At 42.4% G+C, this 12,630-nt stretch overlaps 1 protein-coding gene across 3 annotated transcripts in view; it reads left to right on the top strand.

Annotated features, from left to right (window-relative positions):
* The window catches only part of Nudt13 (nudix hydrolase 13), a 36,068-nt gene that overhangs the window by 15,501 nt on the left and 7,937 nt on the right, over positions 1–12,630 (top strand). For 2 of the 3 annotated variants that reach the window (XM_057786853.1, XM_057786855.1), the window contains exons 2-5: positions 368–460; positions 8,873–9,012; positions 10,435–10,569; positions 11,331–11,425. In XM_057786853.1, the coding sequence (XP_057642836.1) occupies positions 378–460; positions 8,873–9,012; positions 10,435–10,569; positions 11,331–11,425 (453 nt within the window). In that variant the 5' untranslated portion in view covers positions 368–377. Of the gene's footprint in view, positions 1–367; positions 461–1,373; positions 1,433–8,872; positions 9,013–10,434; positions 10,570–11,330; positions 11,426–12,630 lie in introns of all 3 variants that reach the window. The other variant, XM_057786854.1, reaches the window with a different exon arrangement.

Genomic DNA, 12,630 nt, shown 5'->3' with positions numbered 1-12,630 from the left:
ATTAAAAGGGAAATTCGTGGATTACAACAAGGAAACAGGAACGGAGACCAACATCCAGGTGTGGCGAGTGGGAAGAGGCCGAGCGGGTGCTCCCACAGGCTTTTGTTACCCAAAGTCACACCCATCCTGGTCCAGCCTCTGAAAGGCCATTGGCTGAAGGAAGTTCCCCATCAAACAAGCAACAGACAAATAAAACAAAAGTAGTGTCAAAGCCTGTCCGTATGAGTCTTGGTTTTTGTTGATTGTTTTTTCCTGATACTGCAAAGTGGTTCTGGCCTAGCTTAAACTATAACTCTTGTTGATTTAGTACTTTAAATGCATACTATGAACCTAAAAACAAAACAAGCAATCCTTCATTTTTCTCTAGGAGCCCAACAATGTCTCTGTATTGTGGAACAATTTGCCAAAGGAAATCTTTTTGGTGCTATAGGCTACTGTCAACTTATGTCAACAAGACACGGTGAGTTCTGACCAATCTGATTATTTGGGGCCTAAAAATACTAAGCTCTAAACTCTTTTTTTTAATCCCATATTAAAAATTAAATGTGTGAGACAAAATTACACATAATATTGTTCACTGTAAATCATTTACCTTTGAAATCCAATTAGTAATAAAATTCCAACATTGAAAATGTTTCATAATCTTGACTATAAGTTCTACTCAAATAAGACATTGTCCTTTTGGCCAAGAGGTGATACATGTAGCTGGTGGAGGCGGAGGACCAGGAATTCAAGGGCCTCCTCATCTACATAGAGAATTTGAGGTCAGCTCAGATTACATGAAACACTCTTTCAAGAAGAAGAATAGGAAGAGTAGGAGGAAGAGACAAGGAGAAGAGAAAGAAGGGGAAGAAAAAGGAAAGGGTTTTGTCTTTTTGTCGTTGTTACTGTTTTTGTTTTGAGACAGGGTCTAGCTGTATTTTTTTCATGTGTGTGTACATATTTATGGCTACGCATGTGGAGAAGAGTGAATGTGCCTATGCATGTGGAGACAGAGGCTGACCAGATATCTTTCTCAGTCACTTCTCCATCTTACTGTTTTTAAAGTTATATATATATGGGTATTTGGCCTGCTTATGTTTATGTACCGTGTGTGCAGTGTCCACAGTGTCCACAGAAGCCAGAAGAGAGTGTCAGATCCTGTGGAACTGTGTAGATGGTTGTTAGCTGCCACGTTGATTGCCATGAGCTGAACCCAGTGCTCTTAACTACAGAACCGTTTCTTTAGTTCTCCACCTTATTTTTTCAGATGGGGGTCTCTCAGCTAAACCTAGATGTCACCGAGCTAGCCAACAAGCCCCAGGGATCCTCTTGTCTCTCCCTCCCTGGCGCTGGGATTATAAAGCCCTGCCCAACCTTTTTGTGTGTTACAGATCCAAACTTGGGTCTTCATGTCGGCAGAGCAAGCACTTTACTGGCTGAGTCATCTGAGGTACCATCTTTTTTTTTGTTTAAAAAAAAAAAGACTTATTTATTATGTATACAGTGTTCAGCCTACATGTTTGCTTGCACACCTGAAGAGGGCACCAGATCTCGTTATAGGTGGTTGTGAGCCACATGTGGTTGCTGGGAATTGAACTCAGGAACTCTGGAAGAGCAGCTAGTGCTATTTAAACTCTGAGCCGTCTCTCTGTCCCCTTGAGGTAGTGCCTTACTATATAGTCCAAGATGGTTTGACCACTTGTTCTTCTGTTGCAGCCTCCCAAGTTCTGGGACTGCCTGTATGTATAACCACACCCAGCTAATACTTTGACTTTCCTCTGTGATATATTGCCTGAAACAGTGCTTCCCACATAACAGGCACTGAAATACTTTTAGGTGAGTGCACAGAAAGGGAAATGTTAAAGCAGCCCTGTTTAGTGTGATTTTTAACAAACTCAGCTAAATTATATTGAATAGTATAATTTGTTTCTTGAAACAGCAAGGATAACTCTGAAATAAGCCTCCTCTCAAAAGAGATACACTTCAGTAGAAGGTAGAATAGGGAGAGGGAGATTTAAAAAATAAAAGGCTGGAGCAAAGGCGCAGCAGTTAAGAGCACCTGCTGCTCCTTCAGAAGGTCCAGATTTGGTTCCCAGCATCTGCATGGCAGCTCACAACCATCTTTAGCTTCAGTACTAAGGGATCCTGTAGCATGAATTCTAATTGTTCTTAATAATAAAAACCTGGAGTCAGATATTAGGGGGTGAAAACTGAGAGATCAGAGAAACAGTACAGCCAGCCACTAGAGAGACCTTCTGCCTCTGTGAATCCTCAGATGGACTGCATGCTCAGACTGCCTCTCAGATTGCATCCCCAGACTGCATTGAGCTTCTGTCTCTCTCCACCCAGCCATATCACTCCAGTCTCCACCTCTCTGGTGTGGGATTAAAGGTGTGTGACTCTCAAGTACTGGGATTAAAGGTGTGAGTCTCCACCCACCTGAGTCTCTTTATCTCTTAGACTGGATCAATTTTGTGTAGTCCAGGGTCACATTGAATTCACAGAAATCTGTCTGCCTCTGATTCCCAAATGCTGGTATTAAAGGTGTGTGCCACCACTGCCTGAACTCTATGACTAACTAGTGGCTTAGCTCTCCACTCTAATCTTCAGGCAAGCTTTATTTGTTAGATTACAAACAAAATATCACTACATTTCCCCTTTTTGTCTAAAATAAAAAAGAAGGCTATAACTAATATAAGAAAAACAATATACAATAAGTACAATAATTATATATAATATATATAGGCAGTAAATACATCAATAGTGTCTAGTCCATTTGCATTTGACAAATTCAGAGAAAAAACTCCATTATCTTTCCTATCTTGGTAAGTCAAAAGTCTTGTACCTAACTTACTTTCTATCATAACTTGTATTGTCACCCAAAACACTATTTTTTGATGTCTCTCAACCTTATACACTTTACACCTCTTTAGTGAGTTCCTTTACTGCGTCTGATAAACAAGGAAAACTATAACTATCTAATCTTCAACTCCCTCAGAGACCCAAGAAGGAAATAGTGTTAACTAAGCAAACAGGAAGTGCAAGCAAACAACTTCCAAAAAAAAAATGTTGAGAAATGGCAGAAACAGTTGGCTGCCTGCCTGGACAGTCACCCAGAGTTCCTCTACAATGTTGGGGAATCCATCTTTGCCCTAAAGGCCTAGCATATCTGACAGACTTTTCTATGAAGCAGGATTTTTGAAGGACTGTTCTCTACCTTGTCTTAACAAAGTTTGGCAGTCACTCTCTTTTGTGTCCTGCTTGTCCAATATGTAGAGCATACAGTTAGCAATCAAGGCCAGAGTACTTTCTTACCCAGTGGCTTACTTCAGCCACAAATAATGTAAACTTCAGGTGGAGTTGTTGTTGTTGTTGTTGTTTTTTTTTTTTTTTTTTTTTTTGATGCCCATCATTTTCTCTGAAGTGCTATCAGGAGCAGATTTGTCTCACTGTCAAAAAAAAAAATCTTAAATACCGTATTCTGTAGTTCTCTGAAGTGTTTAAAAATGACCTGTCTATTTAAAATATATCTGTTTGTAAACATACCTAATATGATTACAAGTTCAATTATAATAGATGATTCATTACTAACCTGCATTTCCTTATTATCCTAAACAGTTGACAATAACAACTTTCAAGAACTAGAGCCGGGCGGTGGTGGCGCACGCCTTTAATCCCAGCACTTGGGAGGCAGAGGCAGGCGGATCTCTGTGAGTTCGAGACCAGCCTGGTCTACAAGAGCTAATTCCAGGACAGGCTCCAAAACCACAGAGAAACTCTGTCTCGAAAAACTAAAAAATAAAATAAAATAAAAACTAGTAGTTGCTTTTTAAAAGTAGATTCAGAAATCCACCTTTTATCTTATATCTATATCCTCCCTTTTTTTCTTTTCAGAGCAGATTCAATAATCTACTCTTTTATCCTATCAAATCTATATCCTTCTTTTTTCTTTTCAAAACAAGAACTCTAAATCTAATCTCCTTTGTTCAGTTTTTCTCCTGACCATTACCAATAATGATTTGTAACCAGTCCCCCTAAACGATGGCAAATATCCATAACCCCATGAAAGACCAAAAACCACCCATTCCACCTCTTGGGAATATGGGTGTCATGTTCTTAAATTTACTTCCTGCTGGAGGTGATGCCATCTTTAGGGAATCCCAAAAAGAAAAGGCTGGCTAACTGTCGAGTCCTGGGCGAGGCGGCTAACTGTCGAGTCCTGGGAGAGGCGGCTAACTGTCGAGTCCTGGGAGAGGCGGCTAACTGTCGAGTCCTGGGCGAGGCGGCTAACTGTCGAGTCCTGGGCGAGGCGGCTAACTGTCGAGTCCTGGGCGAGGCAGCTGTATCATTTGTTGTCCAGTCTTTGCATAATGGGAAAGTGCAGGTGTCTCATGTCCTGGCTAGAGCAGTCTGTGAGGCTGGCTCATCTCAGCTCGCCACCTCAAAATTGTTCTGGGCAGTTTGTAGCCCAAACCAATCTTTAGGTGGTGGTTTTCAGCTTAGTGGTGTTATCATAGTTCTTCTGGGATTATCATTGTGGGGCCCCATCCTCCTTTTGGAGACTTCAAAGGTTGCTGGTAGGCACTGTCATGGTTCACTGCAGAAAACTGATAGAGACTCAAACCTGAAATCATGTACAGGAAAGTAGATGAAACCTTTTTCCAGAGTTATTTAATATTCTATATGACCATTAATATCATGACAAAAGTTTAATATATATATATATCCCATAAATTTTAGATAATGTTTACATCTTAAGAAAACCCGTTAAAGAGTAAAAATAAAACCAAAGAATTATGAGGTAATGGCAATAAAATAGTCACTTAATTTTGGTTTTTCTTCTATCCCATATCAGGTGGCTCTTTTAACATGAGACAGAGATTTTGGATTTTAATTTAACAAGCATGCTTGGCTTTAGAGAAGGAGAAAGCCACACTCCAACTCCAAAGCCAGCTTTAATTTTTTAATTAGACTGGGACTACAACAGACCATTTGCGTAATATTAAGAGTCTGTTTTAGGGCTTAATTTTTTTTTGTCCTTTGTATGGAGATCAGACCCAGGGCCTTAAATGCCAGATAAGCACTCTAACACTGAGATACACCCTAGTTTGGTTTGAGAGTTTTAATAGTTAAATGGTTAATAATTAAGCCCCCAAGAGAATGCTCATTTAATCACCCACTAATTTTTTTAAAGATTTTTATTTGTGTATTATGTATACAGTGTTTTGCTTACATACCAGAGAGGGCGCCAGATCTCATTACAGATAGTTGTGAGTCACCTTGTGGTTTCTGGGAATTGAACGCAGAACCTCTAGAAGAGCAGCAGCCAGTGCTCTTTAACCTCTGAGCCATCTCTCCAGCCCTGCTACTGAATCTTAAGGACTCTGATTCAATTTGTAAAGCGTATGGACAGATTACAGCCACCCTAAATGAGGTACTAGAAAAGCCTAGAATTTGCTTTATTAATGGCTCTTTTTGAGAAACCAGTACTTTTTTTTTTTTTTTTAACTTTTTTGAGACAGCCTTTCCACATAGCCCTTGTTGCCCTGGAACTCACATAGACCCACCACCTCTGCCTCCTGAGTACTGGGATTAAAGGCGTGTTTCACCCGAGAGCGCAGTACTTCATAAAATGATGGGCATTTTGATTCAGTTTGATTTGACCTAATTTGATTTTTTTGTGTGACCAAGCCCATGGCAGGGGAGAAAGGAAAGCAGTGAGTGTTGGGTCCAGGGGGGTCGCGCAAAGATGAGAACACCCCAAGTCTAATAAACCAGAAGCAAACTTTATTCAAAAACCAGATCCTAGAAAACCAGAAGCAAACTTAAAAATAAAAAATAAAAATAAAAAACCCACCACGGGGCACAAAAGCTTATCAGCAAGCTGAGACCACAGCCAGAGATGGTGTTTGTTTGGCTGTGGCCCCAGGCCGGTTTCTGAACCCACTTTTTATAGTAGGGGCACCAAGCATTAGCTCCAAACAAAGGAATTTTTACGATTTTGCCCTGACCCATGGGTCAGTCAACATAGGAGGGGAGTGGGTTTTAACATCCATGGGTAACTAGGCAGCTATCATGAAATATGTTTTAGGGTAGATTTTAACGAAAGTCACTAATTGCAAGAAAACAGATGTCTTTAGCAATTAGTCAGAAAAGGGACTGCTAGTAATACTAGAAGGTTGATAAATCAGAATAATTGGTTCTTAGGCTGAGAACTTGGCAGAATGTTCTTTACACTATCTCAAGGTAAAACTCAGATACAGACTGCCCTACTTACTACCTCCATTATCAGAGCTCATTAGTTAAACCATTGTACTTGTCCACTTTCTCTGGTTCCTCCAGGTGTATACCGGAGCCCCACGCCTCTCCTTGGGTGGCGCCAGTTTCCCATAACAGACAGTGCCTAACCCAGTCTCCTAGAGGTCAACTCAGTTCACGTCTGTCATTGATCAAGGATGGCCAGGACACTACTCTCAGTTTGCAGGGAGAAGCTCTGGACTTGTAAATAACAGCCAGCTGTAAAAGGAAATGACCTAAGCTTCCCAAGCATCTAAGAAAACAGCTCACTGTGAATGACTGATCCTTGATCTGCTGAGAAAGCTGCCGACAGTCTGTTCTCGTTCCCCTAGACTTATTGAAAGACCCTCCTTTTCAAGGGCGGTGGGAGAAATCCTCCAGACTCAATAATTCAGGCCAACAGATGCAATCAGCAAGAGGTGTCTTTACTGATTATACAGGCGCCTGTGGGTGCAACAGCAGCTTACGCCAACTGCACACCCCGGGCAATTTCAAACAGCCATATTTATAGGGAAAAATGGTTACATAAGAGGGTAGTATAGCACAAGCATTTCATTGGCTCTCAAATTGGTGGGCTTAGCTCACTCTGGGGACGGATCCATGTCTATTCTCGAATTTCCCCGAAAAACCATAAAGACAGATAAAACACCCTGCAGCAAGTTGACAATTTAGATAGGATGTCTTGGGGGGTGGAATATTCCCTCTCCTCAGCCTAGTCAGTGAGTCTGCAACCCATAGATATCCAGTTTTAGAATCAGCTGAGCCTGGGGGCCCAGCTAAATTTTCAGCAGAGTTTAACATAGTACATGGGCACAGAGGTCTTTCAAGTATGGGGGGGTCTTTCATTATAACTTTATATTTCTTTATTTCTACATTCTTATTTCTGGAATCTACATTTTTATTTTCTTAATCTTGGACGTGCAAACCCGGAACCACATGTTTCTCCTCTGGGAGCCCACTTAAATACCCTTTGGGAGTGACCCTCCCTCAGGGCATGCTGGGATTTGGAGTCCAGACTAATACAACTCCCAAGCCAGGGGGGCTGGGATGGATGCCAGAGCCTGGGGACTACGCTCCAGACTTAACCAGAGGGACCACCAGTAAAGCCTATTCTTAACCTAACTCATATTGGTAACATTTTCAGTAGCCAAAATGAAAATGTGGATTAAGAAAATTTACTGGACCAGGCATAGAGGTGAAACACGCCTTTAATCCCAGGACTCAGGAGGCAGAGGTGGTGGGTCTGTGTGAGTTCCAGGGCAACAAGGGCTATGTCTCAAAAAGAAAGAGAGAGGGAGAGGGAGGGGGAGGGGGAGGGGGAGGGGGAGGGGGAGGGGGAGGGGGAGGGGGAGAGGGAGAGGGAGAGGGAGAGAGAGAGAGAGAGAGAGAGAGAGAGAGAGAGAGAGAGAGAGAGACAGAACATGTTAAGAAAATATTAAGAGGGGCGGCTCTGCTGACACAAAGAAATCCAATTAGGTCAAATCAAACTGAATCAAAATGTCCATCATTTTTATTAAGTACGGCGCTCTCGGGAGGCCGAGCACATGGTGGGGAGACAGTAAAGCAGGGAGCACGTGTAAACCTGGAACCATATGTTTCTCCTCTGGAACCCTACTTAAATACCCTATGGGAATGGTCCTGACCCCTCCCCTATGGCATGCTGGGATTTGGAGTCCAGATTAATGCGACTTCCAAGCCAGAGGGGCTAGATTAAATGAAAATTCCTAAAGGTCAGTGAACGCAGCCTGCTCCCATCTGTGGGTCTGTACTCCTCTTCTTTCAGTCCCTGCCTGCTAATACTTGCCTCACTGTGGAGAGCTGGCCAAGTTCCTTAAGGTATAATTCAGTGAGTTTTATTGCCCTTCAAGTTCAAACCAATAAATACCGCTGAACTAAACCATTTCATATGCTGATTACTGAGATGAAAAGCCAAGAATAGCTGGCCCTGCCCTTAAAGAAGCCAGTCTTTCTGCAGAGATGGACAGTGAACAAAAGGTTCAGTGGCACACAGAAGGGTGGACGGGAGCACAGGATGAAGACCAGATCTGGTGCATGGTCACCTGTAGTCCCCTCAACTTTGGAGCAAACTGGGATGAAAGGAAATGAGTGGAGCTTGTCATGATGACACAGTCCTGTAGTCACAGCTACGTGAGAAGCTAGCAGGAGGATTATATTCAAGGCTTTGCTGGAGTGAGTTCAAGACCAGCCAGGGCAACTTAGTGGTAAAGGTGAGAAGAGAATTGAACATATAGCTCAGTGTTGGAGAGCTTGCCTAGCATGTCTATGTCCCTGGGTTCAGGCTCCAGTACTGTAATACGTACACACACACACACACACACACATACAGGAGAGTTAAGAACTCCCCCAAATGAATGATAGACAAAGAACCAAGTTTGGCCTATTTATGTTTGCCTGTTTATTTAACTTGGACTGTATCTGTATATGTCATGACCTGTATGTGGAGGTCAGAGGATAACTCAAGGGAGTTGGCTTTCTCCTCCCGTGTGTATTCTAGAGATTGAGCTCAGGTTGTCAGGCTTGATCACCTCACTAGTCTGAGTCTGGTCTTTTGATGCTTACTCCCCAAATACAGATATTTATTTGAACTGAAGGAAGATGACGAGGCCTGTAGGAAAGCTCGGCAGACTGGAGTGTTTTACCTCTTTCATGATCTGGCTCCTTTGCTGCAGGCTTCAGGACGGCAATACCTGGTTCCCCGGCTTAGCCGAGCAGGTAAGGTCAGAGTGCACCAGGGAAGTAGATGAGGCTTTGCCCGTTAGGTAGGATTCAGGTCACACTGGAGCTCCAAAAAATATCCTTGCATTTCAAATAGTTCAGATTTTTCTAACAGCTCTTGAGACTCAAGCTTACATAGCTATTTCTACTAATTAATAACTTATTGTATGAACTTGAATTGCTAGGTAGATATTCTTGGTGGGAATGTGCACTGTAAGTGACTTCAGCAGATGTCCGTGAAGCTGCTGTTTAAGTGGGCTGGACCACTGCCCATTTTGTGAACGAAACTGTGCTGTAGCACGCCGTACTCATTCCTTGATATACTGTGTCCACAGCATACTGTAATATACCACAGACTTTATTATAAACTATAAAATATTTATCTCTCTACAGAGAAGGTTTCCCAGCCTTGCCTCAGGGAACTGCAGTTTACGTAGTTCAAGATTTGCATCCTAACTTGATTTTGACTAGGTCAAAATTGAATAAAATTAATTTTGAGACCCTTTTAGTACATATAAGTAGAGATCTACACCTTTTGAATTTGGGGATTTTATTTTTGAGATTCAAGTGTGAATTGAAAATATTTTTTTAAACTGACAGCAGGGGATGTGACTCAGTGATCTGATACTGGACCAGCATACACGAGTGTCTTAGTTACTTTTCCATTGCTGTAGTAAAATGCCACAGCCAAGGCAGCTTACAGAAGGAAGGGTGTATTTCAGACTTGCCGTTTCAGAGGGTTGGGAGCATCATGGCAGGGAGGCATGGAACTGGAGCAGTAGCTGAGAGCTTACAATTTGAAACCAGGAGGCAGAGACCACACTGGAAACAGTATGGGCTTTTAAAACCTCAAAGCCTTCTTGCACACCTCTCTGCAGTAACACACCTTCTCCAACAAGGCCACACCTCCTGATCCTTCCCAAATAGTTCTGCCGACTGAGGACCAAATATCAAACATAAGGGCCTACAAAGGGCCATTCTTATTCAAACCTCCACAATGAGATTCCTAGATTCGGTCCTAGTAGCAGGGAGAAAAAAAAAATCCCACAATCATTGAATTAAGGGTAAATACCAGTGGGAAAAAAATCTAAAAATAAAAATGGTCAGGTGTTCATTCTTGTTATTATTCCCTAAACAACAGTGTAAAACAGTTGTGTACATAGTTGCATTGTTATTTGATATTTTAAGCAACCAAGAGCTATTTAAAGTATTGGCAAATACTATCTTATTTTATTTGAGAGATCGAAGCACATGCAAATTTCGGTATGTAAGATACTCTGTAACAGACCCAGCTGATCCTGAAGTAGCAACTATATACTTTTATACTTTAAGCAGAGGTGCCTCCTGTGGGTCCCACATGGCTGTGATGATGTGACTAAAATTCACGTCTTGCCTTTCCTCTTCTTTTTCGTTATTTAGAGTTGGAGAGGCTGCTGGGCAAGTTTGGACAGGATTCACAAAGAATAGAAGATTCAGTGCTGATTGGATGCTCCAACCAGCGTGAAGCGTGGTTTGCTCTGGATCTAGGTCTGAGTGGCGCATCCTCCATCCACAGTGCGTACCCCTTTTCCTGCTAGGTACCTCCCTGATTTGGGGGTTTTGCATAAAACCACTTTAAAGAAAATTTTACACATACAAAAACGTTACCAATTTTTCTCTTTAAATAAGGATATAAAAACACTATTATCCACTGTCATCACTGAAAAGAGAGTAAGAAAGGAGAGTTTTTGGCCATCATAGCCTACATAGTGAGTTTTTGAGTGGGGAGGCGCTAAAAAGCAACAGAAGGTCAGCATGTTAGTACATATTTGTAATCCCAGCACTTGAAGAGCTACAGATCGTTCTTATCTCCACAGAGGATGAGGCCAGCCCGCCGAGAGTGTTTCCATGGAGTGGTTCTGGGTCCTCCACCCTGCACTCAGTCAGTTTGGATCCTCCCCTGCTTTTCCTCTTTCTTCGGTGTCTGGTGAAAGTGGAATGGTGGTGGAGTGAGCTTACACATCCCATCTATGTTTCCAAGGACTGTGCTGCTGGTCCTGACCACTCTAGAGGATCTGGAGCAGAACTGTCCTCTCCATTTCCCAGACTAACCTAAGAATCTCAGTTCTAATCTTCCACATACCCTGTGCATGAGCATGCATTCTGCACCCCCTCCCCAGGTAGAAGCCTGGGAACCTATGTAAGTTCCCAAATCCTAGATGAGTCAGACCGTAGGCAAGTTTGGAAACAGAGCTCTGGCAGGAGGACTTTGCAGAGGCAAAGGTGGACATGTGTTTAATCATGTTCTCTTTTCCAATTTTCTACCCTCCTGACAGAACCTGAAGTGGAGGCAGAGCTTGGAGGTTCTTTCATCAGTCTGAGGCGGGCTCTTTCTCAGCTGAGCTCCATGGATTCCTCCTTGCTGTTCACGGTACTTTGGTCTCTAGTTCTCCAGGAAGTATAAGAGAGCCGTGTGAGGGCAAATGCGCATGCGCACACAGTCCTGGGGTGACATCGACCTTCCTGACAGTGGCAGAGGACAGTGGACTGGGAAAGATGGTTTTTACTCTTCCTTGTTTTGCTTTTAGCAGAGCTACTGTGAAGACTTAGCTCCTAAGAGCATAGCAACAGGCTCTACATATTTTTAAATAAATATTGATTGTTATTTATTAATATATGTTTTACATACTTTTTTCTCATAAATGCTTTTTTAATTTTTTTTATTTTTATATGCATTGGTGTTTGAGAGAGTTGGATCCACTGGAATTTTAGTTACAGATGGTTGTGAGCTGCAGTCTGGGTGCTAGGAATTGAACCTGGGTCCTCTGGAAGAGCAACCAGTGCTCTTAACCACTGAGCCATCTCTCCAACCTATCATAAACGCTTTTTAAAGATTTTATTTTTAATTGTATGTATGTATATGCCTGAGTGTAGGTTGTGCATATGAGTGTAGGTGTCTGCAGAGGCCAGAAGGGGTCACCACTGCTGCACGAGATGAACTTAACAAGTAGTGTAAACATTTACAGGCCATAGGTGCTGGGAACAGAACTCTGGTTCTCTGAAAGAGAAGTATGTAGTCTTTTTTTTTTTTGGTTTTTTGAGACAGGGTTTCTCTGTGGTTTTGGAGCCTGTCCTGGAACTAGCTCTTGTAGACCAGGCTGGTCTCGAACTCACAGAGATCCGCCTGCCTCTGCCTCCCGAGCGCTGGGATTAAAGGCATGTGCCACCACCGCCCGGCCTTTTTTTCCGGTTTTTTGAGACAGGGTTTCTCGGTGTAGCCTTGGCTGTCCTGGAACTCACTCTGTAGGCCAGGCTGGCCTCAAACTCACAGAGATCCACCTGCCTCTGCCTTCCGAGTGCTGGGATTAAAGGCGTGCACCACCTCCACCCAGCCAGTATATATTCTTAACCATGGGGCCATCTTTCCAGCCCAACCTCATAAACATTTTTTAATTCCATTACATGAAATATATCATGTTTCACATGAAAAACAATTTTACCTTGCTCCAATAACTTGTTCTCACGGCTTTAGATTCCACTAGTTAATTTTTATTGTCAGTTTGTTTGTTTATTTGGTTTTTGGTTTTTTTTTTGGCTTTTTGGGGTTTTTTTGTTTTGTTTTGTTTTTTTAAAACA

This window comes from Chionomys nivalis, chromosome 12 (assembly GCF_950005125.1).
Source record: "Chionomys nivalis chromosome 12, mChiNiv1.1, whole genome shotgun sequence".
NCBI lineage: Eukaryota > Metazoa > Chordata > Mammalia > Rodentia > Cricetidae > Chionomys > Chionomys nivalis.
The sequence above is the reverse complement of the archived record's forward strand: the minus strand, read 5'-3'. Positions and strand labels throughout refer to the sequence as shown.